Source organism: Calypte anna, chromosome 1, assembly GCF_003957555.1.
Source record: "Calypte anna isolate BGI_N300 chromosome 1, bCalAnn1_v1.p, whole genome shotgun sequence".
Taxonomy (NCBI): domain Eukaryota; kingdom Metazoa; phylum Chordata; class Aves; order Apodiformes; family Trochilidae; genus Calypte; species Calypte anna.
This window is the reverse complement of record NC_044244.1, coordinates 39,640,178-39,662,926: the sequence shown is the minus strand read 5'-3', so window position 1 is coordinate 39,662,926 and position 22,749 is coordinate 39,640,178. Positions and strand designations below refer to the sequence as shown.

General features: G+C 43.7%; 1 protein-coding gene across 2 annotated transcripts in view; it reads right to left on the bottom strand.

Annotated features, from left to right (window-relative positions):
* The window catches only part of KIAA0930 (KIAA0930 ortholog), a 73,815-nt gene extending 72,369 nt beyond the window's left edge, over window positions 1-1,446 (bottom strand). For both annotated transcript variants that reach the window (XM_030455652.1, XM_030455656.1), the window contains exon 1: window positions 1,265-1,446. In XM_030455652.1, the coding sequence (XP_030311512.1) occupies window positions 1,265-1,409 (145 nt within the window). In that variant the 5' untranslated portion in view covers window positions 1,410-1,446. The remainder of the gene's footprint in view (window positions 1-1,264) is intronic.
* Window positions 1,447-22,749: the final 21,303 nt, after the last annotated feature.

The window sequence follows — 22,749 nt, the reverse complement described above, 5'->3', positions numbered from 1 at the left end:
GGTCATTTAACTTTTTTATACTACAGTAAAGTCCAGAGTTCCGTTTCCATTAGGAAAAAAAAAAAAGCATAAAGAAGCAAGAAAGACCTACTATTTGTCTTTGTTTACACAAGCTTTCATTAGATGAAAGACAAAAATAAAGAAATAAAGCACTGGCAGACAAAGGGATGTACCAAAGGTCAGATGAAGAACCAGAGAGACTTCCCGTGCCAATCACAAAGCCAGCAACACTCAAATAGAATACTCAGAAATGAAGGCTTCTGGGACTTTATAAGCGAGCATAGGAATGAGCCATTAAAAAAGGCCACACAGAAGAAACCAGAGGAGTATTGCACACCACTGTTCATAATTTAAAGCCCTGACCATTCAAAGACTTCTGGGCATTCATCCCCTTAGGGCACATGTCCAGCCCAGGATATACAAAAGTTTTTAATGAAGCAGAAGCCATTCCTCACATCAAAAGCTTGTATGTTTTCTATCATTGCATGTAAAATTAATGCTTTCTATTCATTAGCCTAGGCTGAAGACTTTCTGATGCAAAGGGTTTTCGTTACAGGAGCTGTCGTTCCACCCTGTCGCCTACAGTCAACTGTATTTCAACTTCAAACTTTTATTTTGCAATGCGTAGGCTTTGCCAAAAGCTAAATAAAGATAAGTCATGTAAAATTCGCATCGATTGAGATGGAAATAAACCAGATAGGCAGAAAGCCAATGAAAATCCCCATGACTTAAAAATTTACTGACCACCAAGAGCCCGAACGCTACGTGCGTACCAGACCCTGGCAAGCAGTGAAGTCATTTACTCAGAGAAGGGAGGTGTCTAACTCAGGAGAAAAATGCACAGAGATCACTTGAGAGCCAGACGGCTGTGTGCACAGGCAAGAGTAGCAAAAAATTCGGTTTGTCTGTATCCCAAACGACACATAGTTTATAATTAAAAAAATTTTTTTAAAAGTCAGTTTATGTGCGTGGTGCCTTCTGACCATTTTACTCCAAGGGCATTTCAGACAATGGAGCAGACAGCTGCTCCCTCCGGTTCCCGGGGTACTGGGCAAGGACCAAGGGCCCATCCCGGTAGCAGCGGCACTGCCCGGCAGCACACAACAGGTTTCCAGACCACCGCCGCCACCTGCACAAGCGAACCGGGAGCCTGACCCAGACCGCAGCCGTGGAGGGGCAGGGGATCCCCGCTCCCGCCGAGGGCCGCCCCTCAGCTCCTCCCTCCCGCCCACCCTCTCCGGGGAGGCCCCGACCGCCGACTCACCGAGGCCGCTGATCTCCTGGCGGAGGCCGGCGCGGCTCCGCTCCTCCGCTATCGCCCGCAGCATCTGCTGCAGGGAGCGGTCCAGGTCCCCGTTGGCCTCCTCCTCCCTCGGCCCGGCGCGGCCGACGCTCCTGGCAGAGGCCATGCTGCCGCTGCCGCCGCCGGCGATGATCTCATGTCAGGCCGCCCCACGGAGGCGGCCGCGGCACCCGGCGCTGCCGCTGCTGCTGCTGCCGCCGCCCCCGCCGCCCGCACGGCTTTCCCGGCAGCGGCGGTGCGGAGCCAGGGACCGCCCCGTAGTAAGCGACGAGAACCCCTCCCGGCCCTGCTGTCCTGCGGCTGTGTAGCGAGGGACTCGACTCCTCCTCGCTTCCTCACTCAGAAAGTTTCACCGGGAGTCACCCGCGGACCCCCGGGACGCGGCGATCGCTCCCACAGCCGCTGCCCAAACGCGATCGCCGCTTCCTGCTTCGGCCGCCGCGGGGGCGGAGACGCCGGGATTTACCCCCGCCCTGGGCGGGTCCTGGGAGGGGAGAAGCCCCGGCGTCTCCGCCCCCGCGGGTGTGGCCTGGTTGTCCCCCCTCCGGGTTTTCCTGGCGATAGTTGGATAGAAGAGAGTCATAGAATGCCAGGTTGGAAGGGTCCTCGAGGATCATCCTCAACCTTGAAAGGTTGAAACCTTTCGAGGTAGGAACGGGGTTTAGATGAGGCGGCCCAAACTCCGGTCAAGCTGAATGTTGAAAGTGTCCCCAGCTGTTGGGGAATCAACCACTTCCCTAAGGAAATTATTCCTGTGTCTGTTGACATGGTGAAAAAATTTCTTCTGGTGTCCAATCACGTTCTCCCCACAAGTAACTTGTGGCCATTATCTCTTGTCTTCTCCATGTGACTCTGACTTTTGTAAAAAGGATGTCTCCATCTTCTTGGTAGCCACCCCCTAAGTACTAGAACATGGTAATAAGATCTCCCCTAAGCCTTCTTTTCTCCAGGATGAACAAAGCCAGTTCTCTCAGCTTTTCTTCAAACAGAAGACTTCCCAGTCCTTTGAACATCTTTGAAGCCTTTCTCTGGATTGCCTCCAGACTGTACACATTTTTTTTGTGCAGCAGGGAACTGAACACAGTATTCCAAGTGCTCTGAGTAGAGCGGGATAAAGAGTTCTTTGTCCGTGCTGGTGATGTCCTTACTGATGTAGTCCAGCATCCTGTTGGCTTTCCTTGCTGCTGTAGCACAGTATAAATTCATATTGATTTTGTTCACTAGGACCCCCAGGTCCCTTTCCACAGAGCTACTCTGCAACTAGGTGGATCCCAGTCTGTGCTGCACTCCTGGGGGGTTTGTTTTCTCAGATGCAAGACCTTACATTTTTCCCCTCTGAACTTTATAAGGTTCTTCTTAGCCCACTCTTCCAGCCTATCCAGGTCTTCCTGGAAGGTGACTCTCTGGAGTGACTTCTTCCCCATATAAACCTAAAATATTTATGTGAGCCTTTTGCAGAACAAGTTTGCTGAAGACCTGGCTCCTTGCTGCATAAACATACAAGAAAAAAATAAAAAAGCAGAGTCTTCTGTGGACATCAGCAGGAGCCCTCTCATCCAGGGTAAACTCCAAGCTCCCACCTCCAAATATTGCTTTCCACGTGCAATGTTGGTAAGAAATACCTTTTGCCATTGGAATAACTTAGCATGTCCAAGCAGAAAATGCAGGATAGTATTTTGGGTAGTTTGTAATCCCACAAGGCCAAGCAGAGATGAGAAAATCCACCAGCAGGTGGACTCTGCCAGAAGAAGCAGAGCCATGTGCTTTGACCATCATCCAGGACAGACCACTCAGTTCTGCATCCCTCCCATCTGAAAATCTTTTGTTTCAAGTCAGACTTTCTGGCCACTTTCTTCCCTGTCTTTCTGTCTCCTGTGTCCCACAGACTTGCCCCCAGACTCTTGGCACTGCAGGCAGAGCTCTCCTGCCTGCCCCACTGATGTCAAATCTGCTGAGCTGCTGCTTTCTTTTTTGTCACCTGATCCCTGCCAGGTGTAACCACATCTGTACAGTACTGTGGGGACAAAACCCAACCTCAGACATGCCCTGAAGTGCCTACCAAGAGCCAGGTCACCTCACTCTTAGCATTTAGCACCTTATGCAAATCAGGAATGGGTGATCTTGGGGAATAAACCAGCTTGTGCTTCAGAGATTGGAACACAAGCCCTGCTGCTGAGGCTGCTGCTGCTGCTGGTTGTTCTCAGCAGAAATCAGCAACAGCAAAACCATCCTCATCTCATAAATTCAGGATTTACTAAGCCACAGAGTGAGAGTAATACAACCATCTAACCAGTTCTGCAAAAAATTTGCTCAACGTTTTTTTGTTTATATTACTTTGTGGTCTCCTCAGTTAATAAAGATATTTTAAGGGTTATGCAGTCTTTTCTTCTCCCTACAATCCTATATGAAACTTGGCAGGCCTTGAAAGTGGTGGTGGGAAGGAGAAAAGAGCACAGAAGACTTTAATCTTGAGTTGGACATATCTGAGAACTGGACTTTTTGCTATGGCTTAATAAGAAAGAACGCTATATGGTCATTCTCCAAAATAACATACACTTAGGCCATGTTTCAAATTTCAGTTTCATGACAACTTCTGACACCAAGACACTAACAATGAGACACCTGCTGAATAATATTTACAACCATACACTGCTTTCCCATTACAGGGGTATAAATATGAGTATTTTCTAGGGAAGAATTGTGCTGAATTGCACACATGAGAGAAATTTGAAGGCAATGCAGTATTTTGCTAGTAAGATATCTAGGTTTTTTACAAAGTAATGCAAAGCATGGACATGCAAACACAGAACTTAAGCATCTCTCCCATTGTTAAATCAAATAGTTCTGTTTTGAGAGAATGAATGTTTGCAGTCATACACTACCCCTGTAAATGAATGATTTAGGTTTATTTATCCCATGGGCTTACAAAAGGGAAGAATAGCAGAGGACTGTCCTGTAGCCTCCAAGGTGTTCCTGACATTGCCAAGGTATGACTCTTGAGAGAGAAGGAAGGAATCTTTCTGCTGCCAGAGGAGCTTGTGATCTCATTTACTTCATATCATGCTGTACTAACTAAAGATCAGGCACTGTTCCCCAAGAGATCACTGCTTGATCCCTATGCCTCTATCATGTCCATTGTACATGGAAATACTGGATTCTGTGTCATCAGCCAATACAAAATCCTACAGACTTTTCTTTGGAGTCTCCAGCAGTTTATATCCTCTGCTGAGTCCTTGAACTCTCCACAGTTCCAGCAACCTCACATAAAAAGAGCAATTAAGCAAACCTACTGCTGCCCCATCCAGGCCTTCTGTACCATTAAAATGGGATTCCTACCCCTATTCATTTCCTAGCCCTACCTTAAGCTTTCTCTGGCTTGTACCAAAACAAGCCTGTGAACAAAATCCGCTGTTGTTTTTCTTCTTTTGGGCCTCCCCATCAAAAATCAGAGCTCCGGATCAGAAAATAAAGGGATAGAGTCTCTTTTTTCAAAGAGGTTATTAATTAATTACCCTCAGGATGAGTTAGAAATCTGAAATGTTAATTGATTTTTTTTAAAGATCTCATGGTACATTTTAAAACAACAAACGCTTCTGTCTAGCCAGATTCTTGATGGAGATGGGGGATGGTATTCCATCTTTCTATATCACATCTTCTTCACTGCCACTTAGCACCATATTACCACTATAATGGGTATCAGGAGCCCTATACCACCACTCATGCTCTCACTGGACTCCATTACACACCAAATAGTAAATTGTCTTGTCAATGGGTAATGAGTTAGGGCCTCAATGGCCCTGACCAGTCTAACCTGTGACCTCCACATCCCCCCACAGGCTGGGGACTAAGTCAGCTCAGTCCTGTTCTGTGGGAAAGGAGTGTTGGTCTTAGGAACTTCTTCAGCTGTGTCTATTGCTGGCTATGAATGCTACTGATCCTCACCCTCACCCACAAGTGACTTCTCAGCCTGACAGTAGACCTGCATCATTTCCATGAAGGTACTTTGTGACCTAGGTTCTGATTTACTTTGTAGTCCTGAGCTGTGACCCCTAAGAACCCTACAAATCTGTGTTTCTCCTCCAAACTCCCTGGCCCTTGGAGAGCTTCCAGCCTGCACCATGACCTGACAATAGATCCCTGTGATTTCTTCTATCTTATTGAACTTTTTGTGCTAATGTACATTGATCAATGAGATGAATAGGTTGTGGGTCCAGAGGATAGGCTGGATGCACCTTTTAAACTTAGGATGTGTGTTCTACACAGCACAAACTTAAAGCAGTACAAAAACTCAAATTCATGGCAAGTAACCAGATGACTTAATATTGTGAAGTATGTCTTTTGGATTAGTCAATGATAGTCAAGCACTGCTACACTTACACAAAAGTCAAGCAAGTTATTAATGTAATGTTATATTTTCCTTACTGTATTTATTTCAGTAGCAGTTAACAGAGAAAGACTGCAGTGCATGTTAATCAGGCCATGTGGTGTGTGAATATTTAACAATTAAAATGAGCTTGCAAGTTAGGATATAAGGTTTTATTTAATGCATTTGAATATATTTATAATGGATCAGTCCTACACTATATATGCTTTACAGTTCCAGCCTTGCCAAAACTTCTGTAGGTACTTATAGCCTGTCAAAGAGATCAGCATTACTCACGTGCTCAAAGTTTTGTAGGAATAGACTTTGTAATTCAGAAGCTCTGAAAGTCTATTCAAGCCATTATAAGCGTGCAAAGTTCCCTCATTTTCTTAAGTGTCTTTCTTCACTGATAATAACAAATTTGGATTTATAATAGCTACATGTGACAAATAAATGTTAAATCCACTTTAAAGATACAGAGCATAAAGTGCAGGGCTGTACTGAAGAGATTAAGCAATTTGCTTAAAAATCCTAATCGTATTTTAGTCAGAAATTGAAGTGTTTCCATCTTTAAAAGTCTGCTGCTTTCTGCTGAAAGCATACTTGGGGGTCAGTGGGCCATTTGGTAACTTTATATGTAAAAATTCATTCTGCAGTTTTTACATAATTGTCTCTATAAGTGCATCAAAGCATTTTGAGTTAGGACACAGCAGGCTGGGGGCCCCCGTTATGAATTGTGTTATATTGGTCAGCTTGAAAAATAGTGCAAAGTTAGCGCTAACTTTTCAGTGTTCAGCAGGGGACTAATTTTGTTCCTAGGATTAAATCTACAATTAAAATTTCTAAAAATTATATCTATAGAATGTTATGAGTTTGGTTGGTTTTTTTCCCCCAGCTAAAATTATCCTTCGTAGTTACTCTTCTAGAAGCACAGCAGAGTACTGAAGGTCATGTATTTCTAAAGTTAGAGGTGTTCTACCTATTTAGATTTCTTTTGTCCTTCCCCCTTTCTTTGTACTATTCTTGTCATCCCTCTCACTACTTTCATCAGTTAATTGCCATGGGATGTGCTGAATGGAAGCCAGAGATGCTCAGTCTTGCATTGCAGGAGTAGAAACACACACCTTAGCTTGTATGAATAGCTTTCAGTCCAGCCTGATCCCTCACTCCTGCAGCCAAAACCACTAAGACTTCTGCACCTGAGTCTTTTTCTCCCAGGCTGCTCCTGTGCTGTTCCTGAGAGTGCAATTATCTTAATAGGATTGAGAGGTTAACTGCAGCCTTTGTGGTAACAAGCTCCTGGGTTTTATATGCCACTTCCATGGAATCAATGCTTCGTTGTTTTCCTTGGACTGTACTTGTTTTGTATCCATAAACAGCTCATCACTTATGAACCCACCTCAAGCCCTCCATCACAGAAAATTTGAAGTTTAAGTAGAAATTAAATTTTTTTCAATTATGTAACTTCCAATAAAATGAGATTGGGCAGCCCTTTAATACAGGCAAGTCCCTTTCAGGAAGGCAGGTCCTACCAGTCTGGTCACAGCTTTGTATTCAGGGTACAAGATTTTGCTGAAAAAATGAATTGGATGGGAAGATGCCTCAGACAACAGAGATAACATCTCTGTCTCTTCCTATTTCACAGATGTCTCTTTCAATCCACCCAAAGTGTAGTTGTCAGCTTCCCTCATAGAAAATCCTTCAGTAAGTGTTGCCGCTCAGGAGTGCTGATGGCCACTGTGAGCTGAAGACTTCCCTGTGCATGCCAGCTCTCACATTGAGCTCTGTCTGCTTACAGGGACAGCTGAGTTTTATGAATGTCACATGCCAAATGCACAGAGGTATTTTCTGTATCTATCTCTCTGTGGAAACATTAAGGGAGCAAAGCAATTTCCTGTCAGGAAGAGCTAATGTCTCTAATGCAAGCATTAAGTCCCTGCAGAATGGTAGCTTCATGTGCAGTGTGTACTTGCCAAACTTGATCCAGTAAATTGGAAGACATGGTAGGTAATTAGCCAGTGCTTCATTGTCCATTCATGGGTTCCTGGCTGTATATTATTTCTGAGAAAATCCTTTCATTCAAGAGCATAATTGATAACTGCCACAGTTTCTCTTAATGAGCTGGTTTGATGTCATATTTATTAGAGTGGCTTGATTACACCTTTGCAGATAGGCTTGGGTCAAGATTCTCACTCTAAGGTCCATATGTTGAGAGTTGTAAACACAGTCCTAAGCATTTGCAATAGGTAGAAGGGGTCAGTTCCAGTTAGGCAGATCACATTCATTTGTTGGGCAGTATGAAAAGAATAAGGGGAATATTTTCAAATTAAGATAGAGGGAAAATGACAATCACATATCTCTGAATGCTCCAGTCCCCCTAGAAGCCCTAGATTATGCTGGATCTAATTATTATGCATATGCAAAGGAAGAGGTAGTCTGTCCTGAAGAGACTAAACAGAGTAGTAGTTTCTTATGCCTAAAGTTTCAGGAATTAAGTGTTACAAATCTTTGAAAAATCAGACATGGCAGAAAATAAGATAAATAATAATAAATGCTTTTGTCATAACAAAAGCATCTCAAAGAGTTAGGTCTTTGCTTTAACTTTGATGTCACCTGACATTTCATCCACAAAAATCTGCCTTCCATTCTTGCAGCCACAAGCCCCATTCCCATTTCTTTCTCTTTACTTTCTCCCTCTCCTCATTCTCCAACCTTTTTGTCAAACCTAGATGAATGCAAGCCATAAGAGAAAGAAAATGTGCTTTACAGCTCAGTCTGCTCACTTTTGAAATTCTTTACCACATCTTTACTAGCAAACCAAGCAGACGTGCCATGAGGCTTGAGTCATGGTGTGCAACACTCCTTTACTGGTAAGAGCCACCAGTCTGGGGACTCTTGTTCTGGAGGGAACTGGTAGTGCTCATGCCTGTGTGGTGCCCTTGGCCAGTGAGTGTGGGGCAGTGGCTGAGGGACAGTGCTGCTGCAAGCCAGGGGGACATGGCCTTCAAGGCAGGTTGGTGGGCTTCACTATCTCTTTCTGAGGGGGCTCTGGGGGCTTCTGCTGGCATCCTCCACATCCTGCACAACCAGCATCCTGCTTGAAGCCACTGGCATGGATGAGCCCTAGACTTCAGGCAGAGGCTTGAGCTCAGTCATGCAAGCTGGGGCAGATGCCTCCTGCCCACGAAAGCCAATGCTGGCCCAGGAGAGGTGATTTTGGGGGCTGAGTCATGAGAGCCATGGTGGGTGGGTAGGCACAGCCCACATTGCTGGGAGACAGGCAGTGGTGCTCACTGGGCCATGCTGGGACACCTTCCCTGGGGTCAGAAGCAGTCATCCCTGGTACCAAGGGTGGATGTGAAACTTTCCTTGAGGAAAATAAGCAGACTGCAGGTAAATGTTGCAAGCAGTAGTGGTCTTGCAGAATTACAGAATGTTAGGGGAACAGTTCTCTGTTCTTTGGAGAACTTCTAGTCCAACCCTTCTTGCCGGGCAGGTTGACCTAGAGCAGGTTCCACAGGATGGCATTCATGTGGGTTTTTAATGTCTCCGGAGACAAAGACTCCACCAACTCTTTGGGCAGTCTGTGTCCAGTGCTCTGCAACCCTGAAAGTAAGAAAATTCCTCCTCATGTTTAGATGGAACTTCCAATGTTCAAATTTGTGTCTGTTGTGCTCTTGTTCTCCCTCACACCTGCTAGAGCCCAGGAGGGATGGAGTGGCTGATGCCTGAAGCACTGGGAAGCTGTGGGACAGCCCTGGTGCTGCATTTCCAGGGATGCTAATCTCTGGTGCCAGGGAGCCAAGGGACAGCCCCGATCCCACATGGCCACCAGTGGTGGGGCTGTTGGTCTCAGGTGCTGGGGAGGCACAGGATGGGGCCTTGATGCCACCACGCATATTAGGCAGAGACATATCCAATGCATTCAAAAGTGTCTACAATAGAATTTGCAGTTGCTGTCAGGTTGCTCCTGGTAATTAGCATAGGCTGAAAAAAAAAACATTCAGGGCAGAGGAATTCACAGGTTATACCTCTCTAGAACTGCAGAAACTCCATCTTCCACACAACTGTACTTGGTGCTGGCACTTGTTGCAGCAATAGAGAATTTTCTGCTCCTCAAAGGTATTACTGGCTACCCTGTACTGGCTGCCTTTCATTACAGCAAGGTAATGAGGCACTGCAATCCATCCATGGCAAGGATTAGAAATACCCTTACAAGCTAGGAATGTGGGAAATCAGGATTCTGCTCCTTGCCATGTCACTGAGAGGTTGGTCAGCCCTGAATGAGTCAGTTTAGACCAATGTGCCTCTGTTCAATGTTCAATCTTTTCTGTGCCAAACTTGAATAGACAGTAAGCAGTGAACTTTACACCCCAACACTCCCCCCACCTCTTCCCCCTTCAGGACTCTCATATGTGTATGGGGCTTAGCATAGAGAATCATTTAGCATAATGGGTCCTTTAGGTTGGGACATATTAGTAATACTAGCAAGGAAGAAGCAGTGAATTTAAGCAATGAGTGATATACAAGGGGAACTTCAATACAAGCTTTCTTATATTTGTCCTGCTAATAAATTTGTATCTTGTCTGGAAGGATGAATCTATTGTCAGAAAATAACTTAGCTTCTTGGCACAGCAGCAGAGTAGGACTTGGCTCCTTCCATTGCCAGTAAGAATGTGATTTGGAACTGCGCTGTCAAAAGTGTATAAAAATAGTTTTACCTTATATAAGGTCTTCATGATCTGTTCAAAATGACAAGTGATGTTTATGAGATGAGGCAATTGCATCCAGATGTCTCATCCCATTTCTAGAGTCAAAAACTGATCACATGAATGATATTTCTACTTTACCCAAAACAAAGAAGTGCTGTTCTGAGGTAGAAAACCTTGGAGTTATTCATTATTCATTAATTTCCTCTCCTGTAATGAGGAAGTTTTTAGAAACAGAAGAAATTAGCACAGCACTTCTGATGTTAATTTTATTGAAATCTCTTAGGAATTCAGGAGGAATGCACGATGCACCACTTCAGATTTCCCATGTTGCCCACCACCAAGCACAAAGTATTTGAAAGCAAAGAAATTATTGATAATTCTGGCAAGGTTATGTCCAGAAATCAGTATAATAATGGAATTAATTGGTCCTAACAGGCCTATGAAGATGCAGCATTTTTAACCCATAGTATCTACTGTATTTAAGTAATCAAGCTAGTCATAGGACTACTTTGAAGGTGAGATTAAACAACAGAGAATTTCATGTGGCTTCTCATCACATTAAGTTCTGTAGACAGAAGAAATCGTCCTAGGCCCTTACTTTGTCAAATATACATTTCTATAATTAATTGGGCCTAAGTGTAATGATGCTAGACAGACATTTTAACATACACTGCAGTATTTTCAATTGAATGTTTCAGTGTTTTCAGTGTGTGAACCTGCTTGAAATCCTACAAGTTCAAGAGATAGAAGGAGGCTAAGAGCAGGAGAGCTTGTTCATCATGTAAATATGAAATGAGAAAAGCTGAGTGACTTAAATCTGTCAAATGGATGACAATAGTAAGAAGAAAGTGGCAGAAAAAAACACACTGAAGAGCAGACATTTATTTTTCCCTTATAAAAGAAAAAGTAGCAAGGGCTAGAATTCACCTGTCTCTGATCACAGGAAAGGGAAACAGCTTCTTTAAAAATTCATCCAAAGTCCCTTGTTAGTGATGGTGATGTTCTGAACATACAACCATACAAAATTACCATTCAAACACCTGTGAACTTAATGGTGTTCAAGGACAGTTTTTTCTCAGTTTCTCCATGAAGAAGGGTAGACAACCTATGCAACACATGATTCTGAAAGTGAGCAGAAATCCTCTTATGCTTCTAAATTCAAATGCTTAGTTTATATTAAGAAGAAGAAAGCTAGCACCAAATATATGCCTGTATTCAGCTGAGTACTTTGTGAAGTTCTAAAGTTTTGCCTTTGTTTCCTTGTTTTATTTTCTGATTTTAAGTAGGATCAAAATAGGTTGCCCACAGCTACTTAAGGAAAAAAGCAAACTTGATGTGTGAAGATGGTTCCACAGCCAAAAGAAACATCCAAAATTTTGAACCTAGGCTGTGAAAGTTAGTTTACTCTCTCCTCGATTTCTCTGTACATGAAGACTTATAAATTCTGAGGCTTACTGGCTATGTCTATACCAGTAAGTAACCCGAAAAAGGTCTACTTTTTGGGTTAGTGTTATGACAGCCTCCTCGCAGAGCCAAGTACTCTCACCATTCAAAGGTGGACACTTCCAGATTTCACTGGTAGGAGTGGTATCTGAACTGCTGACTCATTCAAGATGTCTGAGAGACTGGGCTGAAACCCCTGAAAGGAGGAAGACCCACATGGAAGACAATATTCCCTTGTGATCACAGACAGCCCTTCTGCTGATGGTAATTCAGCAACCCTGGTATTTCTCCTTTTGTTTCTTCAACATGATTTGAAAAAAATCATGACAAACACAATAAGTATTGGTTGTGATTGATGAACACTGAAAAATGTAAGGAGGAGTTGGTATTGGTCAGATAAGTACCTGATCTTCAGCATTTTTTAACATCTGGTTAAAGTGTGAAGAGCTTACTGAGATATCTGCTTATTTGCAGATGGAAGAATCTTGCTGCAGGGAAGTAAATATCCTGTGTGCAAAAATATGAATTAATTAGGTTTCTGATCCTCAGTGAAATGGTAAAGCATATATATTTTCCCTTAGTCTCTCTGTATACTAACGTATTTCATTTCAGTAATTAAATAAATCAGAAATATTATAATAGCAGCCATTAGGTGAATCTGATGCAAAGGTTATAGCACACCTAATCAAGGTAGATAGAAAGACTAAGAGGCAAAAAGAAATAAAAATGTTTCCTTCCCCATGTTAGACAGTTGCACACGCTGGGAAATCTGCTGAAGACAGTGTTGTGTGGATTGTAGAAAATGTTAAGCTACTTTATAGCATAATGAATATAAAATAAGGTACGAAAGTCAGCTGAAAGCTTGGAAAAATTTTGATATGAGCATGAGAAGACATCAAGAAGCCCATATGATGTTCCTCCTGATCGAAGAAATGCTTAGCTATTGTTTCCTTTTACAGACTCTTTAGAATGATTTTTTGTGAATAAACAAGATTCCTCAGAAATACATATTCCTTATGACATCCATATACGATTCAAATGGAAGTAGACCTGCAACTCAGAATTTTGGCTATTTGGGCAAGAGTAATTTCCTGCATGTTGAGAGACATGGTGTGATGGTTTGTGGTTCCCAAACAGCTGACAGAAATAACAACAAAATTTACCTCTGTGCATTTTTTTTTCTTTATGGAAGGTCGACAGAAAATAGCAGCTAAATAAAATGGCTGCATTGTTTATTCTGCACTGGTTAAGTAACTGTGGTATACATGTGGAACTGAAAATATAAAATATGTCTCTCGGACCAGTTTTTTTTCCTTCGGCTAGTAAACCATATATTTATCTCAAGGAATGCCTGACAGACACCTGGTCGCCCAAACCTAGCAGGATTCCAGGACACAAAGATAAGAAATGACTCATCCCAGGAAGCCTGGAGATATGTATGTATCAGGGCCATCTTGAATGAAGTGACCCCCCCCTTTCTTTTGGGGGATAAATAACCCTAGGAGAAGACGGGAAGCGTGAGCGCTTTTTCGACTCGACGTCCCCTCAGCTCATCACCCCGATTTCCAGCTACGGAAAGACAGAGCAGCGACTCAACGGCGAAAACCACAATCAGCTCCCAAGCCGAAGAACCAGGATCAACCCTCCAGCCCGAGGCCTGGCCCTGCGCAGACGGTGATATTTTCTCTCTTTTGTTTCTCCCTTTGCTACTCTTAACGACCATCGATTAAGGTGGTTACTTTATACAAAAGGTCTTATTGCTAGTATAACCGGCTTTCCCTGTTTAGAAATAAACTTTGTAACTAATTTTAAATCCAGCAGTCGAGTTATTTGTCAATTCAAGCGTCGTCTCTGAGTCAGTAGCTGAATTTTCCTCGTAATCAAAGTATAAATAATAACTCGGATCGTAACAGTAACTATACAAGAACCATGCTGCATCTGGGTATAATTCTAGCTCCAAGAATTCTGTATGTCTACATTGTACAATATGCAGAAATACCACAAGTAGCTTGAAATAAGCTAGTTCAGACTTGACAGCATTAGGAAGAAACTCTGTCTAGGCAAGTTCACCCAAACTTTATGCTAGTCTGGCACGACTGCCATGTGTTTCACTGAAAAATGTAGCCAGACCTGCACTAATGAGAACTATTCAGACTTGAACAGCATTTAATTTGCCAAAGGGAACAATGGCTCTGCACCTTTTCTCATATTAGCTGCTTATAAAACTAGAACTTACAACATGGCAAGATCACCAAGAATGTAGGTCAGGACTCGACCAAACTTATTCTCTGGATAAGCACCATTTACAGGGATAACTTTCATATTTTCCTACCCAGTTTCAGTCCAAGACAACTGAAGTTACTGTGCTTTCCTGGCACTGAAGGCAGAACACTAACTCTTTCACTGTCAGCTGTATCCAGCTTCAACCCGTGGCTCCCTTCCAGCAATGGTTCAGCATTTGTCTTGCATCTCAACAGGATATGATGAGCTGAGCCTGTGGGCAGCGCAGGAAGTGTTTCTTCCTGCTCTGGTATCACTGGTATGATAACCAGTCCAGAGCAGCATATAGCTGCCTAATGACACACAGACTGCACTCTGAACATGTCTTGAAAGGAATTACAGCACATAGCACTGCAGCAGTTCAGCTATTACTGTCTGACATTACTAGTCTGACATAATTAAGGCGTGAAATTAGTCATGCTGGGCTTTGCTCTTCTGTGTTGTGTTTTTATTTCTGTCTATACAACACAATGAACCTTAACAAAAAAGCCAGAGCTTTTTATTTGAGAGGTAATAAAATTTCAGTGTTCAGTGGCAAGATACCGTATGTATTCCTGTGCCTTTTTTTAAATTGACATTGACTTTAATTTTAGAATAATTCGTACCTTAGCTGGACAGCAGTAAAAAGGTAAATTATCTAGTGCAATGTCTTTGACATTTGACATTGCATAGTATGCTTTAAAGTCATAGTGTAACTTGCAGAATGACTCATTTTTCACAAAAGGCAATGAAAAGATAAAAAAAAACATATACTCACACGTCTACATGCACACACTTGCATACTCATTCCTTGTTGTCTTAGTTATCCAATTCAGGTTTGCCATCTGCTTCTGTCTATGTATGCATTTTCATAGTTGTAAATAACTCCCCAAAACTTCAGATGTTCAGCTTGGGTAATAACCTGAAAGGAGAGATGATGCATTTATTTAAAGACTCCATCAGTTTTCATAAAGCTGGGAAAGTGGGCTGCAGTTTGTGCAGTGCTAGACCTTAGGCTGATCAGAGTTCCACCTAAGTACCAAAATGGGCTGGAAGGTACAGAAATCACACTCATGTGGTGACTGTTGTTATCTTTCATAGAATCATAGAATCATAGAATTGGCTGGGTTGGAAGGGACCTCAGAGATCATCGAGTCCAACCCTTGAACCACCGTTGCGGTTACCAGACCATGGCACTGAGTGCCACACCCAGTCTCTTTTTAAATATCTCCAGGGATGGAGAATCCACTACTTCCCGGGGCAGCCCATTCCAATGCTTGATCACCCTCTCGGTAAAGAAATTCTTTCTAATGTCCAACCTAAACCTCCCCTGGCACAACTTGAGACCGTGCCCTCTTGTCTTGCTGAGAGTTGCCTGGGAAAAGAGACCAACCCCCCCCTGGCTACACCCTCCTTGCAGGGAGTTGTAGAGAGTGATGAGGTCTCCCCTGAGCCTCCTCTTCTCCAGGCTGAACACCCCCAGCTCCCTCAGCCTCTCCTCATAGGATCTTTGCCTATTAGCAAGCTTGTAAGGAGTACCCTTCTGCTGGTTTTGGCCAGTTGGAGGAACAAAAGGAGAAATAGCAGGGTTGCTGATTTACCATCAGCAGAAGGGCTGTCTGTGATCAAAAGGGAATATTGTCTTCCATGTGGGTCCTGCTCCTTTCAGGCCTCTTGTTCCACTGTCTGAACAAATACTGTTGAACCTATTGCAAAAGAGCTGTATTATCCTGACAACTGCAGGTCTGTGAGAGAGGTGGCCACTGGCTCTCCTTCTAGGTGGCAGAGTGCTTTGCAACATTGCAAGATGTTCTAAGCCTGATGATGGCTTGTGAGTATAAAAATTACATAGTTGTATTTATGGGTTTTGGTCATAATCTTAAATAACTTTGGTAAACATTTTTAAGATGTTGGAGATGGCATAAAAAAAGAAAATGAGAACAAAAGGCATAAAATGAGTAAAAAGCAAACATCATAGGTCAAGTGCTCAGAAGTTCCACAGTGCCTGTGTGGACACAATTTGTGCAACCTGAAAGCAGCTCTTTCCACTTTATGCACTTATTGCTAACACTTGACCCCCCCCACCTGAAGTTGTTCGTGCATTGATTTAGAACTGTGTAAAGAACTTGCTTGTCTGCAATATCTCTGCTTCAGATGTTGCAGATTAGGTATGGTCTCCTGAAGATCATCCTGGTTGATGTGAAAGTCTATGATTTTTGTGTATGGAACAAATGACACAACATGCAGTAAATGAGAAAATTATAGAGTTTTTGCTTTCTCTCTGGATACTCCACATGAGTGTATTTTTTTTTCACTTGACTCTTTCTATGCCCCAGTCTTCCAATATTAAATGAGTATTTATCATTCTCACAGAAAAAAAAAAATGAAAGTGCAGTTATTGGTTTATAAATAATCAGATACAACTATGATGAAAATGGTAAGAATGCTTTTAAGATGGATTATTCCATGGTAGAATAAGTTAGAAATCATTGTATTAAGACAAAGGGTCAGGCAATGATCCCTGAAGATACAACAAGGTATCAGTAATCATTCTATAATAACCCACCTTCCATGAATTAACTTGGGGCCCAAGTTAAAATGAAAATAAGATATAATGAAAAACTGACTTGAAATCTGAACATTTCTGTATATTTTTGCAATTAGAATTCATTCCCCTGCTATAAATAAGTGCAACTATAGTAAATTAATAAAATACAAACCCATCACGTATCTTTTGTTTCATACAAACATGTAAATGGAGGCCTTTCCCTTTGTTTAAAAAGAAAGACCCCCCAAAAAACAAGAAATAATCAAGTAATATTCAAATAAACAGAACCTTCTTTAATTTGACAGTGACTGTTCTATGACTCTCCTTGGGATAAGATTTTGAAAGTTGGCTTCTCAGCTGACATGTATTGCCTAAGTACCCATGGAGCTGTGCCAGCCTACAGGTGTTAAGGGCATGGCCATGTGTTAGTAATAATAAAGATTAATTATATTTAATATCTTGGATAGACTGTCTGCTTTTTATACCATGCTGATACTTGGGTTTTGGTTGTTAATGAAGATGGAGTAAAATTTCAGAGCTGATTTAGGATTTCTAAGAGGCTTATGAAAGTCAAAACTGAAAGAATAGCTATAAAATATTGCACTATTTCATAAATAAAGTTCACACTCAATGATCTGGATGAGTGATTCAAATGGACTGTCAGAAAGTTTGCAGATGACACCAAGTTGGGCAGGAGTGCTGATCTGCCTGAGGGTAGGGAGGTTCTACAGAGGGGACCTGGACAGGCTGGATCAATGGGCCAAGAACATTTGTATGGGATTCAATGAGAACAAGTGTCAGGGCCTCCATTTGGGTCACAACAACCCCATGCAATGCTACAGGCTTGGAGAAGGGTAGCTGAAAGCTGTCCTGTGGAAAAGAACCTAGGGGTGTTGGTTGGCAGCCAGCTGAATATGAGCCAGCAGTGTGCCCAGGTGGCCAAGAAGGCAAACAGCATCCTGGCTTGTATCAGAAATAAGGTGGCCAGCAGAAATAGGGAAGTGGCTGTCCTCCTTTACTTGACATTAGTTAGGCCTCACCATGAGTATTTTGTTCAGTTTTGGGCCTCTGGCTGTAAGAAGGACATTGAGCTGCTGGAGTGTGTCCCAAGAAGGGTAATGAAGCTGGTGAAGGGTCTAGAGCACAACACTGACAGACTGTCTGAAGGAACTCCAGTTGTTTAGTCTGGAGAAAAGGAGGCTGAAGTAAGACCTTGCCTCTCTTCCCAAGTAACATGGGAGAGGACAAGAGGAAATTGACTCAAGTTGTGCCAAGAAAGGTTTAGATTGGATATGAGGAGAAATTTCTTCACTGAAAGAGTTTTCAAGCACTGCAACACACTGCCCAGGGGTGTGATTGAGTCATCATCCCTGGAAATACTTGAAAGACGTGGATGTGTCACTTCAGGACATGGATTAGTGGTGGACTTGTCAGTGCTGGGTTGATGGCTGGACTTGATGATCTGAAGGGTCTTTTCCAACCTAAATGATTCTGTGATTCTGATTCCCAGCTGTGGTTTAGGGACTTGCACAGGACAGTGACTGTGGTGACACCTTGTCCTACAGGATGAGGGAGTTTTGGATGTCTGGATGTCAGTTGTACCAGTTTGTCTAGGTGTCCTGGTTTGGGCCAGGATAAAGGTGGTTTTCTGTTTCTGTACTTTTGCTTTTAGCTAAGTCCCTTGTAAGTAGTTGCATTTGCTGAAATTAACAGCAAGTTTCTCAGACAGTGTATGTGCTTCTAGGACTGATAACACTTGATGTTTGTAGTTACTGCTAGAGACTGGTATGCAGGGCCAAGGACACTGCTTTCCTCAGCTCTGAGGAAAATATTTTACCGTCCAGGAGGACACAGAGGCCCCACCTGAGCCCTCCTTTGGGGAGGAACAGACAAGATAGATGCCAGAATTGACCAGAGTATTCCATCCCATATACGTCACACTCAGTATAAATCTGAGGCATCATGGGGACCGAGCCAGATCTTTTCCTGATTTCCTGCTTCCCCTCCTTCACCCGGCATCCTAGAAGGATCCTGTCCGTTCGTCTGCCTGTGGTCCTGATCCGTGCCAGCCCATATCTGTGTGTTCCTGCCTCCGGTTCCCGACTGCTGCCGACTCCAGGAGTCCAGCCTGGACTTTCCCAGGGCTGCCCTGCAACCTCGGTGGTGACGTGAGAGTTACTGGGGGAAAGGGGGAGGAATGTGGTTTCCATTTTCCTGTATATTTGTATATATTTAGTAATTTTACCTATTTATCATTACTGTTTCATTAAAGTTGTGTAGTTTAGTTTCCAACCCATAAGTCTCTCTCCCTTATTCTCTCTCCTTTCTCTATCAAGGATAGAGAGACATTAATAGAGAGCGTCTGTTATTCGGTTTAATCGCCGGGCCAGTGTTAAACCGTGACAGATTTATTGGCGCCCAACGTGGGGCTCGAGCTAATTGGCTCGAGTCCAGTTTAAATTTTGACTAAATTGTCTGAACAGTTTGAATTCCAACTCCAGTGAAAGAATGGCTTTCCTGAGCTGGAATCAGACTTTTTCCTTTGGAAATTTCACAGGGTTGGAAATTAAACCAATCATGCCGTATCTTTGGAATTTAGGGAATGCGATCTGTCTTTTTGCAGCTGGAATGAGTGCTAATATGTGGCTTTCCTATCGTAAGAGACGCTTAAGGACCATCGTTGCAATATGGTCCTCAATATTGATGTATATCATGGTGTATGGTGCAGTGATGTTTCATAGAAGGATTAAGAACTTTGTTCGTAATCATGTTTTCAGAGTTCTTTTGAGGAAACATACCACCCTTGGGCTGAGTTCAGTGGATTCTTGTCTAAATGGCATTATGATTGTTATAGGTTTGTGCCTCCTGATTTTTGGTGTTCAGGTGTTCATGTGCTACTATATATTGGTGAGGAGTAAGACAACTACAACTAGGGGAACGAGCTCGCCTCGTAAAGAGAGCACCCCCACTCCTGCCTCTGCAGCCGCTTCTCGCCCCCCCTCACGCAAGGGCACAACTCAGATAAGGCCGGCCAGCATCGCCAGTGTTTCTGCTACAGCTCCAGTTGCTGTGTCTACTCCCACAGACACTGCTGCTGCTCAGAAAACAAGCCCTGCTGCTGCCACTGCTGCAGATGCCTCAGCCTCTCCCCCTCAGCCCACACAGTTACTTGTTAACCCTGTAACTAAGAGAAAAGGAAAACAATGGAAATCAGAAGCGAGCCTTAACCCTTCCAAGTCTGAACAAGATGACCAGGTGATAGAGGAAATAGAGGATACTGCCTCTCCTCGTAGAGCAGCTAGTGCAGAGTCAGATGAGGACTCAGACTCAGAATCTGCTCAGCCCTATTCCATGAGAGACTTGCGTACTCTGAGAAAAGACTACAGCCGTTTTACAGGTGAACCACTCCTCTCTTGGTTATTCCGATGCTGGAATGATGGGGCTGCTACCATAACATTAACTCAGAAGGAAGCTAGGCAGTTGGGCCCTGTAGCCAAAGATGCAGCTATTGATCGGGCATTTGGGGAAAAGGCTGGAACTACTAGCCTGTGGAAACGACTCTTGTCAGCTGTCAGGGAGAGATATCCCTATAAAGAGGCAATAGATTGCCCACAGGTCAAAGCAGCCACACTTGGAAAAGCTATCAGGTATCTGGAAGAATTGGCTGTACGAGAAGTGATCTATAATGATGATGGCATTGAAGACCCTTATCACGTACCATGTCCTAAACCTATGTTGCAAAGGTTTGTGCATGCTGCACCATCACCTTTTAACCATACTCTATCAGTACTGCTATGGGTTCCTGCAGAAGTGGATACAACTGTGGGTGATGTGATTAAAACTGCACGAGAGTGTGAAGAGGCTGTCACAGCCCCTCATCGGGCCTGGGTCTCAGCTATCAAGAGAGCATCTGAGAAACTGCATTCACCCCTTTTTCCTCAGACAGACGGAGGACGCCCCATTGCCACCATTAAGAGGAGACGCCCTCCTATGAGACAGAATCGAGGGAAACAGAATATCCCAAGAGGAATTCTATGGGCACTCCTGTGTGAGTGTGGAGAGGACATGACAAAGTGGGACAAGAAACCTACTGCTGACCTACAGGACCGAGTGATTAAGTTGATGAGTAAGCCGAAGGCAAAAGGAGGTCCTTCTAAAAAGATAGCTGCTCAAATCTCCAGTGTGGAGTTACCCAATCCAAATATGCTGGTGACTCAAGATCCCTGCACATCAGGTGTGAGTACTGGGGATGCAAGCTCCAGTAATGCACATACTGCCAATGCTGTATGTGCTCAAGCTTAGAGGTGCCCTGCCTCTAGCCAGGTGGAGGAGAGGGACAACCGAATCTATTGGATTGTGTGGATTCGATGGCCTGGCACATTAGAGCCACAAAAGTATAAAGCCTTGGTGGACACTGGTGCGCAGTGCACCCTAATGCCATCGAATCAGAAAGGCACAGACTCCGTCACTATTTCTGGAGTGACGGGGGGATCTAAAGAACTGACTATTGTGAAGGCTGATGTGAGCCTCACTGGAATAAAGTGGCATAAACACCCAATAGTGACTGGTCCAGATGCTCCGTGCATCCTTGGCATAGACTACCTCAAGGGAGGTGATTTCGAGGACCCGAAAGGGTACCGCTGGTCCTTTGGTACTGCAGCTATTAAGACTGAGAATGCAGAATGGCTGCATACTTTGTTTGGCCTTTCAGATAAATCCTTTGTAGTGGGATTGCTGAGGACTACAAACCAGCGTCTGCCAACTGCTACTTCAGTAGTGCATCGTAGACAATATCGTGTCAACAGAGATGCTGTGGTCCCCATTCACAAGCTGATCCAGCAATTAGAGAGCCAAGGAGTAATCAGCAAGACTCATTCACCCTTCAACAGTCCTGTATGGCCAGTGAAAAAGCCTAATGGAGAGTGGAGGCTGACAGTGGACTATCGTGCCCTGAATGAGGTTACACCACCACTAAGTGCTGCTGTGCCGGACATGCTAGAACTTCAGTATGAGCTGGAGTCAAAGGCAGCCAAGTGGTATGCTACTATTGACATTGCTAATGCGTTTTTTGCTATTCCTATAGCACCAGAGTGCAGAGCACAATTTGCCTTCACCTGGAGAGGTGTCCAGTACACTTGGAATCGACTGCCTCAGGGGTGGAAACACAGTCCTACCATCTGCCATGGACTGATCCATGACACCTTGGAAAAGGGTGGAGCTCCAGAACATCTACAATACATCGATGACATTATTGTGTGGGGTGACACAGCAAAGGAAGTCTATGAGAAAGGCAAGAAGATAATTGAAATCCTTCTAGAGGCTGGTTTTGCTATTAAAAGAAGCAAGGTCAAGGGACCTGCACAAGAGATACAGTTTCTGGGAGTTAAGTGGCAAGATGGACGTCGCCACATCCCAATGGACGTGATTAACAAAATAACAGCTATGGCCCCACCAACTACCAAAAAGGAAACACAGTCCTTTTTAGGAACGGTTGGTTTCTGGAGAATGCATATTCCTCTTTATAATCAGATTGTGAAACCTCTCTATGAGGTTACCCGGAAGAAGAAAGACTTTAAATGGGGCTCAGAACAACAAGCTGCTTTTGAGAATATTAAACAGGAGATTGTACAGGCAATGGCCCTTGGACCAATTCGAACAGGGCCAGACATCAAAAATGTGCTTTACACCGGAGATGGAGGTGATGGTCCTACATGGAGCCTCTGGCAGAAAGCTCCAGGAGAGACTCGAGGCCGACCTCTAGGATTTTGGGGTCGAAACTACAAAGGCTCCGAAGCCAACTACACAGCCACTGAGAAAGAGATACTGGCCGCATACGAAGGAGTCAGAGCTGCTTCAGAAGTGATTGGTACTGAAGCACAGCTCCTCCTAGTACCACGATTACCTGTAATGGGTTTTATGTACACAGGTAGAGAATCTTCCCATCATGCTACCGATGCTACCTGGAGTAAATGGATTGCTTTAATCTCACAGAGAGCTAGGATAGGAAGACTTAATCGTCCAGGAATTGTAGAAGCAATAACACATTGGCCAGAGGGCAAACACTTTGGAATGCCACCAGGAAAAGTGGTAAAATGGGCTGAAGAAGCCCCACCATACGACC